The 26,079-nt window shown below is 47.5% G+C and overlaps 1 protein-coding gene across 3 annotated transcripts in view; it reads right to left on the reverse strand.

Annotated features, from left to right (window-relative positions):
• Positions 1–26,079, reverse strand: part of Amph (amphiphysin) — a 252,698-nt gene that overhangs the window by 168,807 nt on the left and 57,812 nt on the right. For all 3 annotated transcript variants that reach the window (XM_075693890.1, XM_075693889.1, XM_075693888.1), the window contains one exon: positions 412–492. In XM_075693890.1, the coding sequence (XP_075550005.1) occupies positions 412–492 (81 nt within the window). The remainder of the gene's footprint in view (positions 1–411; positions 493–26,079) is intronic.

Consider the following 26,079-nt stretch of genomic DNA (forward strand, 5'->3'; position numbering starts at 1 on the left):
ATACAATTAGCATTGCCCTGCTATTAAGCCAATGTTGTGTTGTAGCAGCACTTTTGCAGAACGCTGACGCGATGCGTGTGGATATTTTTTCCCAACATTGGGCACTGCACAACCAAAAGGTGGTGTGCTGCCTGAGGTGAACCATGGTATTGTGGCTTTTCACTAGAACAGCATCTTCTCCCATTCGAGTGCCATTTCCACTCTCCCAAAGAATAACAATATATGCCATTAAATTAACCCGATCACATGCTGAAGGCACACCTCTGTTTATGAGAAAGGTCAATAATGAAACTTGAATAAAATTAAGGTATGCAGAAAAAGAAATGTGAAACTTCCCTTAACACTGTCACTGTGAGGAAAAACTCTGAATTAATGGAAGAAACACAATAGCTGCTTCATCTGTGTTCTCACCTGTTGCCTTGTGAAGTTGTACAAGTACACTTCGAAAACCTCATCCTTTGTCTTGTCTGCTCGCCCAAGGTTTTGCAATATCTGCACAAAGGAGGTTGTGAGAACACCGTTAAGACTTTGGTAACACTGAGAAACACCACATACAGCACAAAGAGCATGCCATGAATTGATTACACAAGTATATCACTTGCCTCTCTAATGTTTATTACGATACTAACATAGTCCAGGTAAGCTAAAAACCCTGGGATAAAAATATTTTGAGAAGCACTATTGTCCATCTGATTGTGGTAGCTGTTTCCTCTATGTAGGAAGATTGACTGCCAGAACTGAGACTATTCCATGCATACTGTCGTCAGAGGAAAAGGCAAGCAGTCCGTTCCAAAGGAACGGTTGTTTACTGTTTCTGTCGCAGCTACCACACACACTTCTTCATCCTCGGCTTCCAGCGTTATTAGCGGGTGGCATTACCCTTCCCTCCTCCCTAAAAAAGAGACTACACGAAAGTTAAGGCAAAAAAATTTGGGGCCAGGTTAAATACACCTAGGAGAAAATAAAAGAAATGTGAGACAATGGACCTGAGAACAGGGACCGCACCCCGAAGTCTGTGAACGGGAGTCAGTGCGAGTGGTAGGGCTTCATCCTGGTAACGTGAATAATGTCAGAGGAAGGTGATCTACAAGAGTGGCGTGATGTTTCGGCTGGGACTACTTCATAGTTGACAGGACTTAGGCGATGCAAAATTATGTAGGGTCCAAAGTAATGGCGCAATAATTTTTCTGAGCAGCCTAATTGACGTAAAGGGGTCTAAATCCATAAGAGATCTCCCGGTTAGATGTTAAGTCTTGGTAGTGTATGCTGTATGTATTGACGAACATCTTTGTTGACATAGGATTCGTTGCTGTGCAAGGTGCCGTGCTTCTTCAGCATGCTGGACAAAACTGTCTGTATCTGGTGTGGTCGGTAGAGACGCAGTTGGTAGGAGCATCATGAGCGTAGTGGTGACATCGTGCCCATAGACCAGAGAAAAAGGAAGAAACCCGGTGGTTTGTTGAAGTGTTATACGCAAATGTCACATGTGGGAGCAGTTCGTCCCAATTTTTATGATCTGTGGCGACATACATGGAAAGCATATCTGCAATCATTTTGTTGAGACGCTCAGCTAACCCGGTTGTATGCAGGTGATATGCAGTTGCCATACGGTGTGTTGTTCTACTCAGCTGCAGAATTTCTCTGACCAACTGCGCGGTAAAGGCCATACGACAGTCTGCAATGATGACAGCAGAAGCACCATGTTGAAAGACAATATTTTTTACAAAAAAGTTGGCTACATCTGAAGCACTAGGTCGCTGAACAGCTTAGCTTTTGCAGTATTGAGTGAGGCAATCGGTGGCAACAACGATCCAGCGGTTGTCAGTTAAGACTTGGGAAATGGGCCAAGTAAATCCATCTCGACTCTGCGCCGCTCACGCTTTCGTGGTTTAGTAGTTTCGTTATTACGTAGTGCTGTGCTGGTTTTGATGGTTTGCAAAACTGACAAACTGCAAGTAGCAGAGGATTCAATTTTAATGTGATGTCGCGGGATGCCCCAATAGTCTACGCCACTTGACCAAAAAGTAGCTGCAGCAGCGAATCCACTTTGGCTCGGTACCGCCATCTGTCAGGTGCCATTTTACTCAATGACGGCAGCAAAGGGCGGTGATGGCATATGCAACGTCACCACTCTCCCGGTCACCACTACCCCGGTTGCACCCTTCAGGTGCAAGTGTTTTCATGGCACAAGAAAAGCATTGCGAGGTTTCTGAAATTGTCTGGTTCACATTTGCCTTTAATGTTTCTTTAACGTCGGAACCATGAAATATGCGCCTCGCATGGGTCGGCTTCGTACGGATGGAATGCGAAAGTTCGAACTCCGCTCTTGAATGGTTGTTAGCCTAAGAAAACAGGGTATGGGGCAGGGGTTCCACGCCTCAATGGTGATGGGATTCGCCTCAGGTTGAATGTGGCAACCTTGGGTTTGAGTACCTCTGATGGCCTGCAGCTCTCCGTTGAGATATTTCCAACACAGCGAAAAGCTTGGCAGGTGGGAGCAGGACCGGGTGGCATGTGCGAATCACAGGTGGCAGAGTATTCAAACTTTATGCTTGCATTTTGGTGCGTTTTCGCTGCTGCTGCCATGGGCGGTTGTCAGCTTCTGCTGCACGGGAGCTCCACATTGCTTGGAAGTGTGACGTGATTGTCGGGGCAGAATTGCTGTCGCTTATGTGGTTGTTGCTGGGGTTGAATACGTCGCATTGGTTGGGAGAACGAAATTGACTGGCCACTGTGCCGCCACGCGCGTGACACGAGTGTCTGTTGATTCGAAGGCAGTTGGTTGTAGCGTTGACTGGGCGCTTGTTAGTCATGAGGCCGTTATGTAAATCACATGTGCTGCCTTGAGTTTGGGAGCGTTAGGCCCAAAAAAAAAGAAATCCTTACCTCAGTAAGGAAGCCTTCATTGCTGCGAGGCCACCTTATGTCATTCAGAAAGCTTCCTTACTGAGGGGCCCTCGGTGAAGGCTTCCTTGGTGCTTCCTCAGTACAAGGTTGCTCCTTAGCTACCTTCATGCGTCCTTACGCTGCTCCTGGCCCTGAAGGAGCACTTCATTTCACCGCTGGCGCACATGATGTTTGCTTGCGCATGCGCATTGTCACCCACCTGCAGAGAAGCATGAGCACGATGCCTGGAGTCAGCGTTCATTTCAGTCGCACGTTTGGTGTGAGTAGTGTCTCACAACGGCTGCGTGCTAGTGTTGCTGGAACAGTTTTGCGCTAGACTGCGGTGGTTTCTCGTGCCGAGTAAACAAAACTGGAAGAAAGCGTCCATGCTTCTCCATATCAGCAATTCAATTTAACAATTATGTGACCATTCAGCTTTTTATTGAATAAAGACGTTCGTGTAAAGCTTATAAGAGATGCTCTTGAATCCAGGAGCACGGCTAACGTTCCTTACGCGAGGACGAGCGAAGGCTCCCTTCTAATTACGCTTGCTTTTTAGATTGGCCTTTCGCTGTAAGGAGGCCTCACGTAAGGTTAGGAAGCGGTCTAAGGAACGTTTCATTGTTTGGCCCTTAGATGTGGGCACCGACTGGTCGTTCGTCTGCATAACAACCATTCTCACTTGGGTTGGCTGGATTGCAGAGTTGGGGGACTGGTCTGGGAGGGGCGGAATAGTTGGCTCCACGGCATCGCAGTTGATTTTTCGATTGAGAAGAAATTGCTGCTGGTGGCATGCATGGGGCTCAGCAGGCAGTGGTAGGGCGACAGAGGATGGCTCGGGAGCAGACAACAGTGAGAGAGGTACCAGAACTGGAAGGAGCTGGCGGGGCTTTGTTCGCTGTTCATCTCCGTGATCCCCCACGGTTAGGCTTATCGCTGACACAGCGGCTACGCTTGCCTTTCAGTGCCTGTCAGTGCCGAGCTGGAGGTAAAAAAAAACTTGAGACATTGTCCAAGAATGCTGGAGAAGCGGTGAAGTATATTGGCCGGTCGAAGAGCCAAGTTCCGAAAGTGTTTTTGGGAAATTAGGAAAAATTGACGGATCCACCCCCCCCCCCCCCCTCCATTGCGAACATAGAACTAATCACTTGCACGCTTGCAGCGCCCTCTCCGGCGGCGGCATCTCGTAGCCAAGGTCAACACAAAACCCATCTTGCACGGCACTACGCTTTTGCCATACACTACTACTCCGCTATCCACCTCATTGTCACACGGCACCCTCCTCCTCCGCTTTCCTCGTCGTGCTCTCTTCGCTATCCCCTTTTTAATCTCCCTATTGCGCTCCGTGTTCGCTTTCCTCTTTCGGTGTGCTCGCTAGCTTGATTACGAGGGGCAATGACGAGGCTCGCCGCAGGAATGGGTACCTAAGAGCTGTGATCTAATAAATGCAGATTTGAACGCTCGATAAATGTCGCCTTGGATGTTTGAGGGAAAAAAAAATAGATACTTTAAAGTCCGATAGAATTCCTAGCGTCCGAGGGAAATGTCTGCAGGACATCTTGTCAGCTACTCTTCCCCCCCTTTTTTTTAAAAGCGTTATAGCATTAGGAGTGTAGAAGTGGTAAAAAATTGTGGGAAACCGGCGATGTGATACATATATGCATATATATATATATTGCTACGTGCTATTCGAGGAAGATACGTCGACACTTGGATGTAATGGGACGTACCCATAAGTGGTCGCTGGCTGCTCCGAGGATGATGACGTGCCTTGTTTGATGTTGGCTGGTTTCCATGTTGGCCAGTGTATGCTATCTCTTGTACATACAGTGTGTAATTAGTTTACCTACTGTGTTTTCATGTAAGATTTATTTGGTGGAGGTGTGGGTATACTTCTGACGATGGAGCTTCGCAGCGGACGCCACCTCAAATCAACCGCCATGCCTCCAGGTGATGACACGTCACCACCAGCTACGCCTGTGAAGCACTACCCAGTTTTATCACCCTCACACATCCCCGCAATTTGAAGACTTTTTCCGGGGCGAGCAGCGTTGATGTGGATGAGTGGCTCAGCATGTACGAGTGAGTCAGCAAACAGAATAGCTGGTATAATGCATCTCAGCAGCAACCCCCGCGTCTGGTTTCGCACCCATGAGGACGATCTCACCAGTTGGGACACTCAAGCAGCAACTCCGCGACCTATTCGGCCACCCGTTTCGACGACAGCTTGCCTCCAAGAAACAAGTGGTGGTACATACCCAGACGTCAACTGAGCCTTGTTTGTAGTATATACAGGACATCCTGGCCTTGTGTCTACAAGCTGACGAGATGTTCGAGGCGGACAAGATCACCGATATATTGAAGAGTATCGCAAATGACGCGTTCAATCTGCTCGTATTCACCAATGTGACCACCGTGGACAGTGTGTCATAAAAGAGTGCCGCCGTCTAAAGCAAGCAAAATGCCAGTGCATCTTGCCTCAGTTCGAGCGTCTACGGAATAATGCTGCAATGTCGTCCTGCGAGGCAACTCCTTGTCAGCCATTTCCATCAGGCGACGCAACGTGCATCGTCCATCAAGAACTCGAGGTCGCATGCCTGGCTTCTTGTGAAGCTACTGTATCTGAGACCTGGACGCCCACTGTTTCACTGAACCAGGCCATTGCACCCCAGGAATTTGCGATCCTCCTCTACTGTCTGCGAAATGAACACTCCTAATGGCACCCTAGTCTCAGCAGGCAGGCCTCATCATAGACCGTACGCCTTTCATCATTCTAGAAACCTGTCGGAATGGAGAACAGCTAGCCGACAATAATTTCTGCTGCAGCCGAGCTAGACACAGTACTCGCAACAGCCGCAGCCAGTGGTCCTCTCCGCCCCATAGCCCACTTCCCGCCCTTCAGTACTGCAAGCCCCTATCCGCTCCGCATCAAATCCTCTGCACCCAATGTCCCCAAGGAAGGTAGCTGTGCTACGGCCAGTCACCTCCGCCGCATTGCAGTCCATCTTCTTCACTGTCCTTCAGCTGTCACTGGAAAATTATGCTGCGCACTTCTGCAGGTGAAGCTACACTGTCGACCTGGACCCAAAATCCTTCGCTTCCCCCTTACGTGCCCACCGGAACATTCTTGAAGTCCACATTGACGGCGTCCTTGTCAGAGCTTTGGTCGTTACTTGGGTGCACGTCTGTCATGAATGCCCATTTTCGTCACCGCATGAAGATCCTTACACCTTCCACCACCCCAGTCGTACGTGTTGCTCACGGTGCGACGGCCGCTGTCGTTGTAATGTGTACAGCTTGGGTTACTGCTGCTGGTCACCAGGTGGTAATTACTTTTACAGCACTTGCACAGTGCCCTCTCAACCTCATACATTTTCTGTCTGCTCATTCCGCTCGGATTGATTGCTCTGCCGATGTCCTCTGCCTTGAACTGGGTTGCCTCAGTAAACCCAGTGACCAACCTCCTCTGTCTCACTTACACTGCAGAGATTTTGTTCGCCTACCATCTAAAACCATGACGTATATCGAATTGTCCCATTCGGCAGCTGTTCCAGATGGCGACTACTATGCGACACCTCTTACTGAAGTCCTGCTCACACATGGCGTCATTGCACCCTACACGGTTTTGAACATTATAGCTAACAGAACCTGCCTTCCACTTGTGAACATTGGCTTCATCAACCAAGTACTTATTCAGAAGCTTTCTATAGGCCACCTCTGCCACCTGCAAGACTTTCAGCTAGAAGCTTTTGTGCTAGATGTAACATGTCTTCCGAAGGGCACTCCTATGTCAACTAGTGGCAGCCACAAAATTCACAGCATGATTGCCAATGACCTTCCATTTGAGCACTCTGAACCCTTAGACGTATTCTCATGCTGTACAGTGATATTTTCAACTTTGGTAATCAGTCTTTTGGCCAGACGTCCGTGGTCACACATCGCATACATACAGGTGCCCTGATCGAGTATCTGCATCTGAGCGATGTGTTATTCAGCAGGAGTCAACAAAATGGTGGCGAAGAACATTATTGAGCCATCCTCCAGTCACTTGGCATCCCATTCTAATTGAAAAGAAGATGGGATCGTGGTGCTTCTGTGTGGACTATCGCCACCTCGACCACTTCACGAAGACACTTACCCATTAACAAGAATTGATGATGCCCTTGATAGTATGTATGGTGCTGCTTACTACTATTGACCTTCGACCCGGATATTTGCAGATTGCTGTAGACCAAATAGACCAAGAAAGAACGGCTTTTGTAAACCCCGATAGGCTTTACCCATTCAAGGTCATGCCTTTCGGTCTGCGTAATGCCCCAGCCACATTCGAGCAAATTATGTAGACATGTAATGCAAGCAGGAAGTTACGGACGGAGACAAATGTGGTCGCCCAACAACTGCCTTTATTCTTTGTCTTCCTTTCGTTTCACACACGGTCCTTCTGTCCACCGTCACACATTGCCCCTTCCCCCAAGACAGAAAGCGGAACAAGCAACGTGAGAGGGAGCAAGGAGAGAATAAATAAAAATATGATAAGGTGGAGTTACTACATCGTTCTGGCTTTAAACACACATACTACATCTTCCGAGAAATGTGCGGTAGTCCGGTGACGTCCAGTAGACCTCAGGTGGCTGAGTCTGGCTGTTGCACTCTGGACGACAGATGCATGCCCTGATGAAGGAAAGTTTGGACAGATGGCAGCCGTGGAAACAGATGTCGTGGCGACTTGCAGACACGCGGTGTCTCTTGCTCGAACATTCGGTGGACCGAGCTGTTGAGGCGATGCCTCTGTTGCTCCGGTATGCCGGGAGAGTGTCCGTGGCCTTTTCACCGTCGCATGCGGTGTCGTCACAGTTGACCTCGCAATAGGCGCAGTCTTTAACGGTGGCATAGAAGAGGTCTTTGGTGAAGATTTTTCCTAGAAAGGCTATGTACTTGGGTTCGCCTCTAGTTTAGTTGGTCGGCGAGTTCGCGCCCTTCTTGTCGCATTCATGGTTTCGACAACGCTTTTCGTCATCGCATGTGCCGAAATCATCATCGTGGTTGCTGAAGTTGTTGATGGAGTTCATTTTGATCTTTCTGATGTCATTGCACGAGCTGTTGAGCTACCATTCCATCAGAATATGTTTGACTTGTTCCCCAAATTGACGTGGTGATCTGTGGGTAGCTGGTACAATGCTCGCTTTTGGGTGACTTGTCCGATGGCAAAAGGTTTGTGCCAGGCTTTCAGAAGACTTGCGAGGCTGCTGCAATGACATCACGAATGGGTGCTACTGTCATTTGGCAGCGTGCAATGCTTAGGGCTTGCGACGCTTCTGCAGTGGTAGCGGTTCCTTGGGGTGTTGTACGCTGAATAATGTTCATGTGTTGCGATGTGGTTCGATCTCCTAATGTACGTGGTTCATCTGCTGCTGCTGAAAGTGGATATGAAAAGAGCACACACTGGTGGTGGTTTTCTTGTGTTGCCTTGGCAGGAATGCAGTCTGCTTTATGTTACCTGTGGAATAGCGGCGTTCTTTCCTTGACTGGTGTGAATGGTACCATAGCCCGAGTTAATGCAGCTTGAGATTCTGGATGCTCGATTACTGGAGGGTGCAGCAGTAGGTGTGGCTTCAGCACGCGCTTCACGTGATAAGTGGCTCTGGAAAGCTTGGGTTGCAATGCCCGAATGAAGCAATTCTGTGAAACATGGGCTGTGGAATGAGCTTTAAAGAAGAACTGCGCAACTTGAAACCAGGCGGCAGGCCATGCATACAAGAAGCAGTGAACGCATTTTATGCTTAAACGATGACAGGTGTCCGATGGCAGAATGAAGACGTGCGTAACGGCAACTTTTGCGCGGAGAAACCTGGTGGAAGGTTTGCTCTCGAAGAAAAGCGATGTAGATATCGCTCAGCGAATGAAGGCTTTACTTTGTGCATTCTGCAAGATGAAATTATGCTAGGTGCATAATTCAACATAGTCTTTCCAGGAGGTTCACTACAGGGGGAAACTCGTCAACGATCTATGGGGCTTTGTTTGGAATTGATGATGATGTGGAGATGGCACGTGACTGCGATGACCTAATTGCAATTCTACTGGATAAGGTCTGCACTTTGAATTGGCTGATCATTTATCATCTTTGATTTCGTTTCATCATTCATCATTTTCAAATATGGGTGTGAGGTAGAAGCCTCACCGGTCACGCATTTATTGAAGTTGGCGACGATCTCCCATTCCGACCATGATGCAGCAGATGCGTGGAACTCGAAGAGGTGGAACCAATCTTCCACGGACACAACGTCTGCTGATGCGGTGCATATGTCCAAGGCTTGCGGTCATGATGCTGGTCAGTGGGCGAGCTGTGTGCCCAGGGTTCACAGCGTGGTGTAGAAGACTTCCATGCTGATGTGCGGCTGATGAGGGGGTTGCCAGGTCTGTATCTTACCATCACAATATATTATAGTGGAATTGTAGTGCAAATGATGGTGGCCTGCCCCGGACCACCATGTGTTGCACTGTACTTATCGGAGAGGCAGGAGGCGTGTCGAGTAAGCTCCTCAGCAGCACTTAGTAATGTGGTGAACGCGGTTTAAATCGTAGATACACGACCTCAAAGAGGTGCGACGTAATGTTAATTCGTGTCTGGCATTTACCGTAAAATCACCACCGATTTCTCTTTCTTTTTTCATGGGGCAGTCCAAACACACCTGTAGTACACCAATTAGATTTGTGACAATCTCCAGTTAGACATTGTAAACTCCGGAGTCAGATGTCCCACGAACATTCGTCGAACACCTGTATAGTTCATAGGGATGTGCTGGGTATGCAAGGATAGATACGAAGCCCATATACTTATTGCTGCGAAAGGCATATGAAATTCGTACCAAATATGACACACGAGCCTCAGCGCATAAAAATCTCAGTGGTCAATGTGGTTATATACATCATATAATTAATTTATTTATTGGGTGCTGCTATACCCTGTATTCCAGGCCCAGGAATGCATCTTACAGAATGCTCTGCAGAATGTGATATGTTGCGGTTGAATAACAAAAGAAAACAATGTACAAACACAGGTCTGGCCAACGCAGACTGAGAATTGCGATTGATGTGTCAGGCATGGCACTCAGTATGATAACATAATTCAACAATTCTGAGAAAAATAACAATAAAAAGAGTAAGAAAAGAAATATAAATTGCGTAAAGCACTCGAAACGATCATCGAAGAAAGCATCAAGCAATCGAGAAATTGCGCTGATCCAGATGAAGCGTGTTCGGCCCATGTCGATAAGGACAGAAACACGTAATGGAGCTCAGGGAAATCAATCTGTGGATTGTGATAGACATGTCAGGCATGGTAGGGTAACATAATTTGACAATTCAGAAAAAAAAAAAAGAACAGTCGAAGGAAGCACGCAAAAGAGCATTGAAAAAGCACCATTATCGAAATAGCAACAAATTAACTGCGAGCATTAAAAACGTGTGATGGTTTATATCACGCGTTGTTTAACATATCGTGGTAAGGACTTTTTGATTTTATGTGTTATCTATAGTGGTTGCAAGAGCAGAAAGCGCACTTAACAGCATCTCTGGGTAAGCTGTTCCATTTGCGAATGGTTCAGGAGAAAACGAATTCTTAAAGATGTTAGTTTTGCAATAAAAATATCACTTTTCTGGAATAAAAAGAATGGGTGGAGTGCTGTGCGAATGGTTTGAAATATATATTTTTCTTACTTCCAAGCTTATCATAATACATCAGCTATCAGATTTGAGCCTTTCACGATACAGTCTTATTTGAAGAGGCTAGATTTGAAGAACTTAAAAGAGCAGCTTGCGACATTTTCGAACTGTATGAATTAAACATAAACCCAGCTGTCTTCCGTTGAACATTTTGGAGTTTGTTTATGTTTGTATGTGCATGTGGATCCAAGACTATCACTGCATATTTGAGTATAGGCCTTATGTAAGCTTTGTATGCCAGAAGTTTTAGTTCCCTTGAAGCTTTGTTTTAAGTGTTTTCTGCAAGTACCCAAGTTGCGCCATGCCGTGATTGCTCTATCGAAGATCAGATTTAGTAACAACCCGTAAGTATTTTCACCTAGAAACTACCGACAAACAGTTTCCATTAATGTTATAAGTGAAACTAAGTGGGTTATTACGCATAACTGTGATTGTTACCAAGTTGTGATTTATTTTCATCTGCCACCAACACCCAGTTTTAATCTGGGCTAAGGATTTCTTCGGAACCACCTTATCATCGGAACAGCAGATTTCGTTGTATAAGATGCAATCATCTGCAAATATACGTATTTTGACCAGTATATCCTAAAAGCAGGGTGTCTACCAAGTTGACACTTCCAAATTCCCTGAGTTTTCCAGGCTTTCCCTGAGTGATGCAGAGCTATGTTTTATGTCAAGATGGACTGAAACCATATCGGCCGATGCTGTCACTCTCTAGTAAGCATACGAAAAAAAAAAAAAACGAGAGTCCAATTTGAATACTAAGGAGAAGTGTTTATGTTATTCAAAAAGAGAATAGAAGGGAGGGGTTAGTAAAATGCAGAGCAAATAAAATGTCTTAGAAAAATATTGCAAATGGAGTCTGACATTCTCAAATACGAATAAAGTGGAGATGCATACAGAAGCAAATATTTTCGAATAGGAGCTATTTCTATCAACTGATAGCAAGCTCAGTGGTATGAGGCCCGAACGTTGTCACAATTGAGATTCTCAACAACTCGTAAGTCAACCTCAACTGTCCCGACATACTCTCAGCCTGGGCACGACGCCTCAGTGTTGTGTTTCACTGCTTTAAAGAGTTTATTTTGGTTTGGATGAGGGACACCTGCATCTCGGCATCAGCCAACACTGTTTTTTGAGCTCAAGCTCCTTCAAAACAGCGGCAGCAAGCTTCCTTTCCCCTTTATTCCTCAATGTGTAGATAATTTCTGTTCTTGTCCTCCTTCCGCCACTCGTTCACCCCAAAGACCATTTGAAGCATCTTGGTCAGTTGCACAGTCCACGACCGATTTTTCGAACTCCCTAGGGACCGCGAAAACGTCCGAAATATCGGCCAGTTGGAAAAAGATAAATGTATGTCATTTACTGCCCGTAGGGGCTCAAATCGCCACAGGCACGTTCGAAAACTCTTTGGAGGCTTGTCGGTACACATATTAGGCATATCGGCGCTTGTACTGCGACAGGAAATACCGGTTGCACGTGTGTATAATTAAGGAATACATACTGTGTCCAATGGCAATAGCCCCTTCTCGCGCTTATGCTTCACTGCAGTACTCTTGCATAAGCTTCACCAAGGAATACTTGTGTACGGGGGCAAAGCTAACTTTCGGTAACCGGCATTATGCAACGCACTGTGTTTCCAAGCTTCTAAGCCAATCGCGACGGCCACTAAGGCGGAGTCCCTGCCATTGCTAACAGCAGCGACTTCTTTCAATAAAAAACACGGTGTCCAATGGCAAGAAGCTTCATAGCGAACGTCGAAGCATCTAGGCCTAGCGTTGCCGCCGTGGTGGCTACGGCTGCCAGCGGATCTGCGTGCGAGAGCGCCGGTTTGAGGCGGCAAGGTAATCAAAATGGCAGAGGTGGCGCCTTTGATTAATGCCGTTTTGGACCTGCGGTCACGGCAAATCCTCCGGGAAATCGGACGGCGAAGAGTTCTTAAGTTCGAAATTTCAGACGTTCTGGTACATTGACTCTACTGGGTACGTGGTGGTGCCGCGAAGCCGTCCAAATTATCGAGAATCCGGAAAGTCGGTCGTTGACTGTACATTGGCAACTCCTCCAGCCGATGACAGGGCGTCAAAGACGATTCATTACGATTCCTGTCTGTTACTCGAGCCAGCATTACCTTGACTTTCGACCCTTTCAATAAAATGACGGCTAATTTTCCCTGATAGCAGCACAAATTCCCTGAGTTTTCCCTGAGTTTTTCCAGACTACTCAAAATCCCTGAATTCCCTGTTTTCCCGGTTTTCCCGGTGGGTAGACACTCTGTAAAAGATATGATCTATGATAATTAAGAAAAATAATGGCCCAAGAACAGAGCCCTGTGGAATGAATGAGTGAACAAGTGCAGAGTCTGAATTTTCGCTGTCAATGGACACAGACTGCTGCATAGAAGACAGGTATGCTATAAACAAAGCAAGGAGGGAATCATTATTAATTATTGATTTTAGCTTCAAAAGCAGTTTAGGATGCGAAACACGATCAAAAACTTTTTCAAAATTGAGGAATATGGTATCAATTTGACTATATTTATCCAATGTGGTGGCGAGGTCATGGACAGTCTGGAGCAGCTGGGTTGTTGTAGAGATGACTTGTGGGAAACCATGTTGGCGGCTGTCAATTATATGATTATGCTCAATAAAGGTAGAAACATGTTTAAAAATAATGTGTTCAAATACTTTGGTGCAGAGAAGAGAAATTAGTCTATAGGAGGCAACAAACGATGGGTCATCTATGTTGGGTATTGGAGTTGTGTATTTCCAGTCACTGGGAAGTTCTGCACATGACAATCACTTTTGTAATATCAAGCATAATATTTTTGCACACTATTCAGCATATCAGTTAAGGAAAGCATTAGGAATTCTGTCTATCCCAGATGACGTTTCAATGCCTAAATTAAGCGAAATTAATATTATGCCCCACTCATTGATAGTGATGTCCATCAATGGGTGGTACTTTGTCAAACATGAAAAATGGTGGAATGACACCGTCACCATCAGTAAACATGTAACAGCAGTAATTCTCTAGCACTTCAGCCTCTTATCCGTTCTATCGGTACCGTTTATTAAGAGACATGTAACAGGTTTCTTCTTTTACAGAAAAGATGATGCCAGAATTTTTCTCGGGATATGGGAAGTCCTTTAAAGACGCACTTTGATAATAGCCTTTTGCTCACTTTATGTCGAGCTTCAGTCAAGCATGCGGCTCGGATAAGTTATCAGCGCTAAGGGTACAAGGGCGTTGCCGGTGTTTGCTTGCCTTTACGACTTTCCGTCCCAGTCAAACGATATCTTTCGTCCTCCAAGGATTCGTAATACACTGTCGTTTGTTTCCAAGAGACAAAATTGTTCATCCACTGCCAGATCGTATCCTTGAAAAAGCAGCACAGGCAGTCGACAGATATATGGCTTGATTCGTACCACGACACAAAAAAAAAAAGAATAATTAAGGCATCTAGTATGTCAGCGTCACTGGCTTGTGTAAACCCAAGAACCAGCATCTCCCTTTCCTGTGACTCAGAAACAGGGGTCACCCTGTTTCTGTGGGACAAGTCATTTTATGATCGGATATCCTTTCAAAAATATGCACTGCCGGATTCTGCGTCAGCAGGGCATTGTTGACAAGAAACAGGACTAGAATTGATGCGCTTTCTGTGTCGACGCGCGTAGGTTGTTTTACGAGCTGCGTTAAACCACGAAGAAGGACAATGGGTAGTTTTGGTTTCATGTACGCATAAGTTTTACGCACGTAAACATGCCTCATCCATGGGACGCTTACACTTTTGCGTACACAAGAGTCTGCTGGTGTAGGCCTGGCAAACGTTTAGATAGTCGCTTCCGCGTGGTCTACTGGCATGTACAGTTGCAGACAGATTAAAATGGACCACAGCTTAGGCGGCCGAAGCGGCTGCAAGGCCGCCCCACGGCACTGCTCTCGCACTTCAAGCACTCACAACGAGAGCACCCTGAGTGACGTCAAACTTCGCCTACGCACCCTTGCTCACGCGCTGGTGCTTGTCATGCCTGATAAATTTCTAGTGCGGCGTTTGGCTGCTCTGCTGCTGATGGTCGGAACGAAAGGGTGTGTGAATCGTCAGTTGTTAGCACTTTAAACTGTCACGCAGTAGCGGATGGCCGCAGGCCATCAGACTGGAGCAATGTGAAGGAACCAGAAGCAGACGTTTTGTTTTTTGGCGATTTGCAGTCGCAGACACAATACAATGAAGCATGGTTTCGATTGAAAAACGTGGACCAGTGGCAATTAGTGAAAAAGGCGACTGTTGTCGAGACGTCTGCTCTTGCATGTCTTCCCTTTTAGCTCGCAGCCTCTCCAAACCTTTAGCATCGGCTTAGTGCTATTTAATCGTAGGAAGCAGCGCGAGATGATGCCACTGTAGCTGCAACGTCTGATGTGCTGCCAGAATGGGTTGTTGCGAGCACGACTGTTCTCTGCGTCCAGCTCGCGCTGCAGCTGACAGCTGCCACCTTGCAAGACCCTTCCCCAGGCCCCATAGCAAATTTTGGTCATACGCTGCAAGTTGTTACATGTCCTGTACACTTTTAAACAAATTTGGGGTGTATATTTGTCACAACAATAACCGTCATCTGTCGCGTTTGCATTTCCTTCCTTGAAAACGCTGCACTCTCTACTTTCCTGTCGGGAATGCACTGTCATGCTGATAACGGCATGCCGTTCGTGACTTGGAAGTACTGCATGGGCTCGCCACATTAAAGAAAGGAAATGTGGACAAGACAGATGACTATTATTGTTGCGTGGCAAACCGGTGCAATTTCGCTTAAGAGTGTGGGGAGCATTCTCCACAAAAATTTTCAAATTGGCTCATTAGTAGCCGAGATAAATAGTTCAGTGCCGCAAACCCATTATCTCAGCAGGTGGGCTCCAATGCCAAGCAAGACGCCCTCCACTCGCTCCGTCTAGTCTCCCACACCCTTCTCCCACACCATTCTCCCACACCATTCTCCCACACCAGACCTTGAGGATTGCGTGTCGCATACGTCACAGGCCCCGCGTGCCTTTTTTTCTTCCTTGCGTTTTTTTTTCCGGCACTACGCACCTGTGCTGACAGCGTCGCCAGCGTCCTGCGCAAGCTGTTGTCTCGTTCGCCCAGCACACGATTTTGCGCGCTGTGTGCAAGGACATATGGCTAACGTTATAAATCAGTGTTGCATGAATACTGAGGCAGAACAAGCGGATTGCAGAGCATGATCACGTGCAGGAACACAGTAGAAAATGGTATAGTTTCCGTACCACAGTCAGTGAGCAGTTGGTGTGGAGCACTATGCTGTAGAATCACGTTGTGTAAAAGAAAATCGGCGACATCTGCGACGCACCTTGTTGGAAGCTCTCTGGTGACAACGCAGCGCGTGGCGTAATTTGTTGCCACAGCGACCCACTTGTTGCCAGACGTGGGTAGAGGGAAAGGGCCAAGTAAGTCCAAGCCAACGCGAAAGAACAGCTCCGAAGGAATGTCGAGTGGTTGAAGGCACCTGCCAGGGAACGTCGATGGTTTTTTTCAGCACTGGCATTTCTCACACGCTGCAACATATTTCCAGAAGGAGCGGGCAAGGCCTGGCCAAAAGAGTCGGTCAATCCAGTCGTAGGTGCACAAAACGCCAAGGTGACCTGCCGTTGGTAAATGGTGAAGTTCTTGGAGAACAGCTGACCGGAGGTGCTTAGGAATGACGAGGAGTACGGCAGGACTGTCGGGGCGTACATTGTGGCAGTATAATACACCATCCCGGAGAACAAACAGGTGAAGGGATGAATCAGAAGGCGAAGATTCCAAGCCACCAATGATGGCGCGCAAGGTGGCATCCCTACGTTGCTCGTCGGCAACGTGTAGCAGCCGAGAGATGGAGAAAATTCAAGCGTTGGCATCGGAGCCAGGGTAGGCGGGTAGTTCGTCCACTGGATGGTGTGATAAATAGTCTGGCTCTTGATGTAATCGGCCCGACTAGTACACTAGTGCATAGGAATATTCTTGCAGCCACAGAGCCTAGTGACCAAGCCGGCAGGTAGGATCCTTGAGTGAGGAAAGCCAGCAGAGCATGTGTTGGTCCGTGATTACAGAGAAGTGCGTGCCATACAAGTACGGGCGGAATTCGAAAACTGCCCTGACGAGAGCCAGGCATTCATGATCTTCAATTGAATAGTTGCGCTCCACTGCTGTGAGGAGGTGGCTAGCGTAGGTGATAACACTATCTTGACCTTGTTGGCGCTGGGCTAAGACTGCTCTGTTACCATGACCACTGGCATCGGTACGCACCTCTGTAGGAGAGGATGGGTCAAAGTGGGGCCAGTATAGGTGGCGTGTTGAGGATGTTGGTGAGGTGAGAAAATACAGTAGTTTGAGCGGGGCCCCACGTGCATCGTCCACAAGGAACACGCAATATGGATGTATCAATATTAAAATCTGTTCGTCCAAGCTTCGATGATAGCAGTTCTTATGAGAAAGCCTACCGAAGCCACTTCTACTGTGAATAAATTCAGCAGTGCGAGATAGCATGGGCAAATATAAAGAGTGGGTCGCACGCCGTCCTTCCAACGACCTGTCACCCATGGATAATTCCTAGTCTAGCAGACGAGACGCCGGAGCGATCCTTTGCCTAAGCGGTATCGTGGTCACGCAACAGAAAAAAGAATCTGTAGGGCCTGCCGCTTTAGCGGGCCCCTCACCAGGCTCCATAGAAAATTTTGGTTATAGGCTGGAAGTTGTTAGGTGTCCTGAAGGGAGCGTTCTGCCGTAAATTTGTCAAATCGGTTCATTAATAGCTGAAACAAATATTTCAGTGCTGCGAACCCATGATTTCAGCAAGCAGGCTCCACTGCCAAGCAAGACGCTCTCTCCACTCACCCCATCTAGCCTAGGCAAGCAAAATTCCTTCCCTGCGTTCTCCCATACCGGACCTCGAGGATCGCGTGATGGGTACGCCTTCATTTTTTTTTTCTTGCTCCTCGCTTTTATTATTTTTTTGGGCGCTACGCACTTCTGCCGACGCCATCGCATGCGAGCTGTTGTCTCGTTTGTGCAGCGTGCGCAATGTATGCGCTGCGCTTGTCAGTTCAAAATGGCCAGGCCTGGTGAGGGGCCCATTAAGGTGGCAGTCGTCAGCTGCAGCGCGAGCTGGGCGCGGAGAACAATCACGCCCAGGACAACTCATTCCGGCAGCGCATCAGACGTTGCAGCTATAGTGGCATCATCTCGCGCTGCTCACTACGATTAAAGAGCGCTAAGCCGATGCTAAAGGTTTAGAGAGGCTGCGAGCTTATTTAAGGGACGTGCATGCGAAAGCAGGTGCCTGGACATCAGGTGCCTTTTTCACTAGTTGGCACTGGGGCACGTTGTTTAACCGAAGCTGTGCCACATTTTATTGTGCCTGCGACTGCAAATCGCCGACAAAAAACATCGGGTTCTGGTTCCTTCACAGTGCGCCGGTTTGAGGGCCTGCGGCTGCCCGCCACTGCGCGACAACGCAGTGCTGAACTACTGGCGATTCATGCGCTCCTTCGTCCCGATTGTCAGCAGCAGAGCAGCCAAACGTCACACTAGAAATGTATCATGCATGACAAGCACCAGCATGAGAGCAAGGATGCGGAGGCAAAGTTTGGCGTCACTCGGGCTACTCTCGTCGCGAGCACGCAAAGCGCAATAGCAGCGCCGTGGTGCGGACCCGCAGCCATGGTTCATTTTGTCCATGACTGTAGTTGTGCCCATGCTAATCTTTCATTAGCGTTTTGTTCGCATACCTGCCAACTCCCATTTTTCAATGTTCCGTCGAGATTTATAAAAATATGTTTGTAAAAATGTATTGCACATTGGGTCTCCACATGCAAACTTCCCATTGCAAGGTTTTCCGCAGTGCAAATATGCAAGGATACTATTGCTAATAAGGAAGTTTATTCTGCCGGCATACTCTCGCCCATAGAGTTTTATACAATAATTAATAGAAGGAACTCTGGCACTGCAGTCGTACCACCATAGGAATGATGGGAAGTACATGGATTTGATCTGCATGCTTGTGGATTCAGACTCTTTTGGCTGTGTATATAACGCTATATAAATCTTAATGTCGTAAATTTCAGCGTAATCGATACTCTTCAAAGTGCAGAAGACGCCGCGAACATGCACAATGGCAATTAATTGCAATGATTGAGCTTGTCCAGGTGGCGAAATCGAAATGTGCCAAGCGTCTCAAAGCAATGACATGCCCGCGATTAATTCATAAGGGTGTCTCAGTTGCTTGTCGATACATGCGTCCATGGCTTAATGGTTTCAATATCAGGCTTCTGTGCTAGAGTTTCTGTGTTTGAATCCTGCCGTCGGACAATTTTAACGATGTTTAATTATTTATTAAGCAGTACATTGTTGGAAATGACAAGCTAACAAAGTCACACAGCCATTTAAAGCCAAAAGGACGAAGTTTAGGCAAATCCATGTGCTTCCTATAATTCCCATGCTGCTACAACCCTTCTCATTGCAGCTTCCATAGACACTAGCATGAGAGTTCCCCCTAGTGATCATTGTATGAAACTCTATGCTCCCGCCAAGTTCGTTCAAGACATGCCGTAATCGAAGCCATCGCGTATTCCTCGCGCTTCGCAAACTGTGCATCCGTGCTAGCTTGTGATGCGTTCTCTGCCGGGTAGCTTGCAAGGCCCATCACATGTACATGGGACGCGCAACGCAAGGGCACAGATTCCCATGCCTAAGTATGCGAGACGCAACGGACCTCCCTGCGTTCGGCACATGCACATTTAGATCTCGCAAGGTCACGCATGTAGCGCTTCTACGTATAGGTGAAACTGTCAAATGTCTTCACGCGGTTCAGCAGAACTGAACGCTGTATCAGGGCGCTCATCTGGCCAGCTGACTTCTGGAACACTAATAATCTCCGTGTAACAACAGATCGGCAGAATGGTTCTTATGTGCACACAAGAATTTGTGGAGTTTCTCGAAAAAGATTACTGTACTTGCATTTGGAGGCCGGTAAAATGGTGCAACAAATAGGTGGTGATACCCTAAAGCAACTGTTGCTATGACCAGGGTGTCTACCAAGTTGTCATTTCCAAATTCCCAGAGTTTTCCAGGTTTTCCCTGAGTGGCTTTGCAATATTCCCTGAGTGACCCAGAACTTTGTCTTATGTCAAGGCAGGCTGACACCATGTCGCCCGATGCTGTCACTCTCTAGTAAGCATGTTAAAAAATAAAAAAAAGCGACTTCCAGTTTTTATAATCAGGAGTAGTGCTTATTTTATTCATTAAGAAAACAGAAGGGGAGGGAGAGTGGCTAGTGAAATGTCAAATGCTCAGCAAATAAAATTCTTTCTAAAAAAATAGTAAAACCAATTACAAATCAAGTCGACCATTCTCAAATATGAATAAAAAGGAGATGCATATGGAAGCAAATATTTTTGAATATGAGCTATTTCTATCTATTGATTAGAAGCTCATTGGTATGATGTCCAAATTTTGTCACAAGTGAGATTCTCTCTCAACAGCTGTTAAGGCACCTTCAGCTGTCCAGACATACTGTCAGCCCACGCAAAACACCTCAGTATTGCATTTCGTTGCTTGAAAGTTTATTTTGGTTTGAATGAGGGACACCTGCATCTCGGCATTAGCCAATACACTTTTTTTTTTTTTATCTCAAACTTCTTCAAATGAGCGGCGGCACGCCTCCTTCGCTGTTCAATCCTCAACGCATCAGTTCTTTCTGTTCTCATCCTCCTTCAGATGCATGTTCGCTTCACGAACCATTTGAACCATCCTGTTGGTCAGTTGTACAGTGAACGCATGATTTTCAGTACTCCCTAGGGGCCGTGAAAACATCAGAAAAATCTGGCAGTTCGACAAAATAAATGCATGTCTTTTACTGCCCTCAAAAGGCCCCTGAAATGGTTCGGACAAATTTTGTAGATGCGTAGGGTACAGCTAAAGTTAATCAGTCGTACCACAATTCATGTGAAGCATCTCATATTAAGAGAGCTACAGATGATTACAAGTTACCCTCCTGCATAGTCATACATTTTCACCTCAACTCGTTCGCCGAGCGACCAGCGCTAAGGTCCGCCTTCACTGGCTCTGTGTTGTGATCATACGTCATGTCGTCTACTTCCGGTCGTCCAGGAGCGCGCACGCGAGCACAAAACCTTTCCAACTTCTCCGCCAGCTGCTTGGCAGTCGACCCCAAGCGAGAGCTGTCGAAGCAGCGTGCGTTGCGAGCATTGTGTGGCAGCACCGAACATGTCTGGTATTCTGGTAAGCACAGGCGAGCTGGGTGTTCTGACAGATGGGTAGAAGCATAAACTCAAGCTGATGAAAATTTTGCGTAGACGTCCGTGAGCGGCCCGATCAGTCTGCACGGTCTAGCCACCAGTTAAAGCAGAGCTTAACAAGCCGAACAAAGCACTAATGTTGCTCTAACTAAGTGTAAAACATTTTAAACATTTGCAAAAACAATGTGTTAACAATTACATTCCTGCGAAAAATTGACATCAGCAGCAAAGAAGAATACATTTCGTTACTGCTACTGTGTGTGGTTGAGCTCTGTGCCACCAGGTGGCTGCACCATGCACACGCTTCACGTTTGGGCTCCTGCTCATCTCGTGAAACGACACGGTCAAACGGCCAGGCCCTGTCCCCTTGCGCTTGCGTTTAACCTAATGCCGGACTCGCAAAACACTATTGCATTAGTAATCTTCCGGTGTAAAGTGATGGCCGCAAACGTGCAAATCATGGCGCCGATCGGACAGCGGCACTCCGATGTGCTGCAGGCAGTCCGCTCGTCTGCTGCCTTGCAGAGGGACACGATGACGCAGCTTGACATATTGCCAGTCGCTACGTTTGCCACCCACAATGCAATGAAGTCTAATCATAATGCTCGCAAAAAGACAGACCGACTCTGACTGCGGAGCTCTCGTCAACATGGAGCACGTTGTAACACAAGCAGATGATGCTTGCTGTGTGCCGGAAGTGCTTAGGTGTAGTGAGAAATTGTTCTTGTGAATTCTCTTTCTGTTACTTTCTTTTTATAGAAACAAATTTATTTATTTATTTATTTTATTCAATACTGCCGGCCGCCTTTTGGTAGCCAGGGCAGGAGTGGGTACATGACGCTTTTCATATTAATGGTCCATCAAGAAAACAACAGTAACAGTTACGACAGAACCACAACCTAACAATTACCTAACATTGCAACTATTACGAACATCATACGTTCAGCATAAAGATGGAAAGATTATCGATGATGTGCCCTGTGCAGCCAATCGGATAGCTCGCCCTACTGACGTCAATTGGGTGATTTACGTCATATGGGTAAGGGGCGGCTGAAAATTCCACCGAGCAGTGTGCTGCGATCGGCAGCGATGTACATTTTTAAAACCTTACAATAAATGACACGCTTTACGCGGAGCACTAAGGTGCGTCAAGTAATGATAAGAAGGACCTACTCTATCGACTCCGTATGTTTGTACAAAATCATCAAAATCGTTTCAGGGTCCCATTAAGGGCTCAAATCACCACAAGCACATGCGAAAAAGCTCTGAATGCATGCCACTACACTTATTAGGCATATCGGTGCTCGTACTGTGACAGGAGATGGCGAGTGTACACGTGTATAATTAAGGAATACATACTGCGTCCCGTGACAATTGCGCCTTCCGACGCCTGCTATGCTTCACTGCAATACTGTTGCGTATGCTTCACTACGTAACACTACTGTACTAAGGCGAAGATAACTTTCAGAAACCTGCCCTATGCAATGCGCCATGCTTTCCGAGCTTCGAAGCTAATAGCGAGGACTACGAAGGCGGAGTCGCATTGCTGACAGTGGCGAATTATTTCAATGAAAAACATGGCGCCGAACGGCAAGAAGCTTAACAGCGAACGTCGAAGCAGCTGGGCCTAGCGCTGCCGCGATGGTGGCTACAGCTGCAAGCGGATCTGCGTGCGAGAGCGCCGTTCGAGGCGGCGAGGTAATCAAAATGGTGGCGGTGATGGATATGTTTGATTAATGCCATTTTGGACCTTGGTCACGGCAAGAAGTCCGGAAAATCGGACGGCGAAGGGTTCTTGAGTCCACAATGTCAGACGTTGACTATGGGGTACGTGGTGGTGCTGCGAAGCTGTCCGAAAAGTCGGTCGTTGGCTGTACACTAAGCACGTCCTCCAGCCGACGACACGGCGTCAAAGTAGATTCGTTACCATTCCTCTCTGTTACTCGAGCCAGCATTACCGGGACTTTCTTTCCCTTTCAAAAAATAAAATAAAAGCTAATTTTCCCTGATAGAAGCACAAGTTCCCTGAGTTTTCCCCGAGTATTTCCAGACTATTCAAAATTCCTGAGAATTCCCGGTTTTCCCGGTTGGTAGACACCCTGTGTGACGCATCTATGCCCGCAATGTCGGGTAACTTATGTCAATGATTGACGAAGCATGATCGAAGCCAGCATGAGAACCCCTGTCTTTCCTGTGAAATCCACAGCTGACTGTACTAACTTCAGAGCCGCTAATATCGGGATCAAACCACGTTACCGCAATCACCACTATATCAGGGTTATGGGCAATCACTATATACCTTCAAGGTTCATGATTTGACTGATTACGCTGCGCGTATTTATATTCACGCAGCAAAACGTTCTTTCGTTGCTACTTCCTTGTCATTTTCCCTGCACACACGCTTTCTTGGGTGCGTGAATAGGGACAAGCTTCACTTGGGTACATCCAAGATTTCATTGTAAATTTTAATTTTATCGTAAAGCAGCACCATTTTGCCCTCTCGTCTTGGGCCAGCAGTGTTATGCCATACATTATTTTTCTAAAGAAATTGACATCCTGCGGGGACATCAATTGTCGCGACGACGGGGGCGTCAGGCGCGTCCACCACCACCAGCGGCCGAGTGGAAGGCGACTGCAGAATGCTTGAGCTCGACCTCGACAGCGCATCCAAGGGGCTGCCCGAAATAGCCGCCGCCGAGCTCGGTCGGGGCTATTTGCGAGCTCGCTGTGCTTCGGGGCCCGACGGCGGAACCGCGAGCCGTCCACGCGGTTCGCGCGACATCGCCTGCGCTGCCGTGGCGCTTTCCTTGATACCGTTCCCGACTCACGATGAAGGGAGGCGTGCAAAACACGGACATGACAAATGCCTTTGCGATATCATTACCACCGAAGAGGGTCTCGATTCCGGCAGGTTTGATGCTTTCAGGTAGCGTACGAGACCTCATTGGTCAGCTGCCTGCTCCTAAAAAAAAAAAAAAAAGGAGGCCAACTGGTTTCCGTCGAAAAAAAAAAAAAAACGTTCCACATCCGCCGCCATGGCCACGAATGACGCTGGCTGACAATCCCCGGGTGAGAGCCTGTACATATACAGAACCATTTGGGGAAGGTCACGCAACAATAATCGTCATCTGCTTGGCTTTTGTTTCCTTTCTTGAAAACGTAGCGAGCGCAGAGCTCGCTACGTTCTTGCCGAGAGTGTCACGCTGACTTGCCGCTTGTGATCCGAATGTGTACGGGGCACGCAAGATACACGACGAGCATCGTTGTAAGGCGAGGTGAGCCCCTATTGGGTGCAAACGGTGCAGTACACACTCGGCAGTGCAACGCACGCTATGGCGGATGTTAGGCTACCACCGGCAGAAAGTTGTTTTAAATCCGTCCTACCTAACGAGGAAACCCGCCCCTCACAACATCGCTTTCAAGATACATATCACCCCGCGTCATCGCCTCAACGGGGACTAGAATACAGCGCAGCCCAAGCTATCAGCACTCGGCCCCATCGGTAGGGCCCGCGCAGCCGCACCATACGGTGCCACTCACGCTACGAGAACACAGCCACCGACGGAGTACAGTCGATCACGATTGACAATGGTTCGACGCGGATGGATGAGGCGCTAAAGAAGCGATAACGGCTTATAATGACCGGAACGCCATCAGTGCGCCTGGCGCCGCCACCTGTAGTAGTTTGTTTGCGTCAATTCACCACGCGCCGCCATCCGCAGCATGTTCGTGTCGCCGCGGCGCTGTCGGTCACATCAAGTTTCACAACATTGGTAATGACAAGTGGCACAACGCTTACGCATATTCAGACAACTCCCAGAGGAGTCTCTGCGTGAATATTGTATTTTTTTTTTGGTTCGCTTTCATTTCCATGAAGATTACCATTTCCAATACTTGAATTAAAAAGTACACAAATAGCTTCCCCTATGCTATTCCTGGCTTCGTGTGCTCATTCTATTGTCTGTCAGGCTTCACATATTACGAATTCCATGATCACAAGCACCAATGACGTCAGAATTTTCAATGACGATGGCAGCTTCAGTACATTTTAGTGAAGTGTTCGACGAAAACTCGTCTGGCGAGGAAACATAATGGTGCCAAAAAACGTGCAGTCGCCAAGAATGAAAAAATAAAGAACCGACGTTTCGGGCCCCGTACGGGTCCCTTGATCACAATTGTGATTAAGGGACCCGTACGGGGCCCGAAACGTCGGTTCTTTATTTTTTATTTCATTCTTGGCGAGTGCACGTTTTTTGGCACCTTCAGTACATTTTCATTGGGAATCTATTTTATTCTATTACGGGGATTGTGAGCTTCCTGCGGAATGAAGTCAGATCCATTTTGGGGAACTTGTGCAGTTTTACTTTTTTTCGACGTTCGCAGAAGAGGAAGAAGGCGGCGAGTCAAGACGCGTTCTTCGGTTCCCGCATTTTACCAGCTTTTCTTGTATTTAATCGTCGCGTGTCAATGTTTATTTGTACACATCTTTTCCGTGAAGTTGTAAGGACCACGTGGATACCCTTTTTGCCACAGTGAGTGACTTTTCAGCATTTTACGGACATTCCTGTGCATCCGTTGGCGGCGTCTAACGAGCACTTCGGAGACCACGCCTTGGCCTCCGGGGCGCCTCACTGCCACTCGTCCGCTACCATCATGGAATATCAAGTAGAGGGAGAAAATATTCTCCCGGAGGAAGTCACTCAAGAGCAAGGATGGCAAACCGCGGGCGCTAGAAGAGCTGGCGCCAAATCGCGGGAAGCTAACCCGAACGCTATGGCAACGCATTTGGCTCCCCATAGCGACAAGTCTAGCAGCGCAGCGCTCAAGACCAAGATTATTAGGGCAAGCTGAATGCCGGTTATTCCCAAAGACACGAAGATCGTTAGTAGACCAAGAGGTGGGCTGAATATTTCCAAAATTGGAGCGGCCACGGTGGATGATGCAATACTTGCACCCTCCGGCATCAGCCAGCACGTGCTCACACAAGACACTTTGTGCCCGAACTTACAGCAAAACATCATGGGGGCCAGCACTCCCGGACGGGAGAATGCCGATCGATATGCCCGCATCAAGCAAATCCGAATCTCAGGCAAGATCCACGAACTCTGCGCGTACGAGTCAGCCCCGCACTCCACGTGCAAGGGGGTCATGCGTGGCATACCGTTACAA

The sequence above is a fragment of the Dermacentor variabilis genome, chromosome 5 (assembly GCF_050947875.1).
Source record: "Dermacentor variabilis isolate Ectoservices chromosome 5, ASM5094787v1, whole genome shotgun sequence".
In the NCBI taxonomy this organism is placed as follows: Eukaryota; Metazoa; Arthropoda; class Arachnida; order Ixodida; family Ixodidae; genus Dermacentor; species Dermacentor variabilis.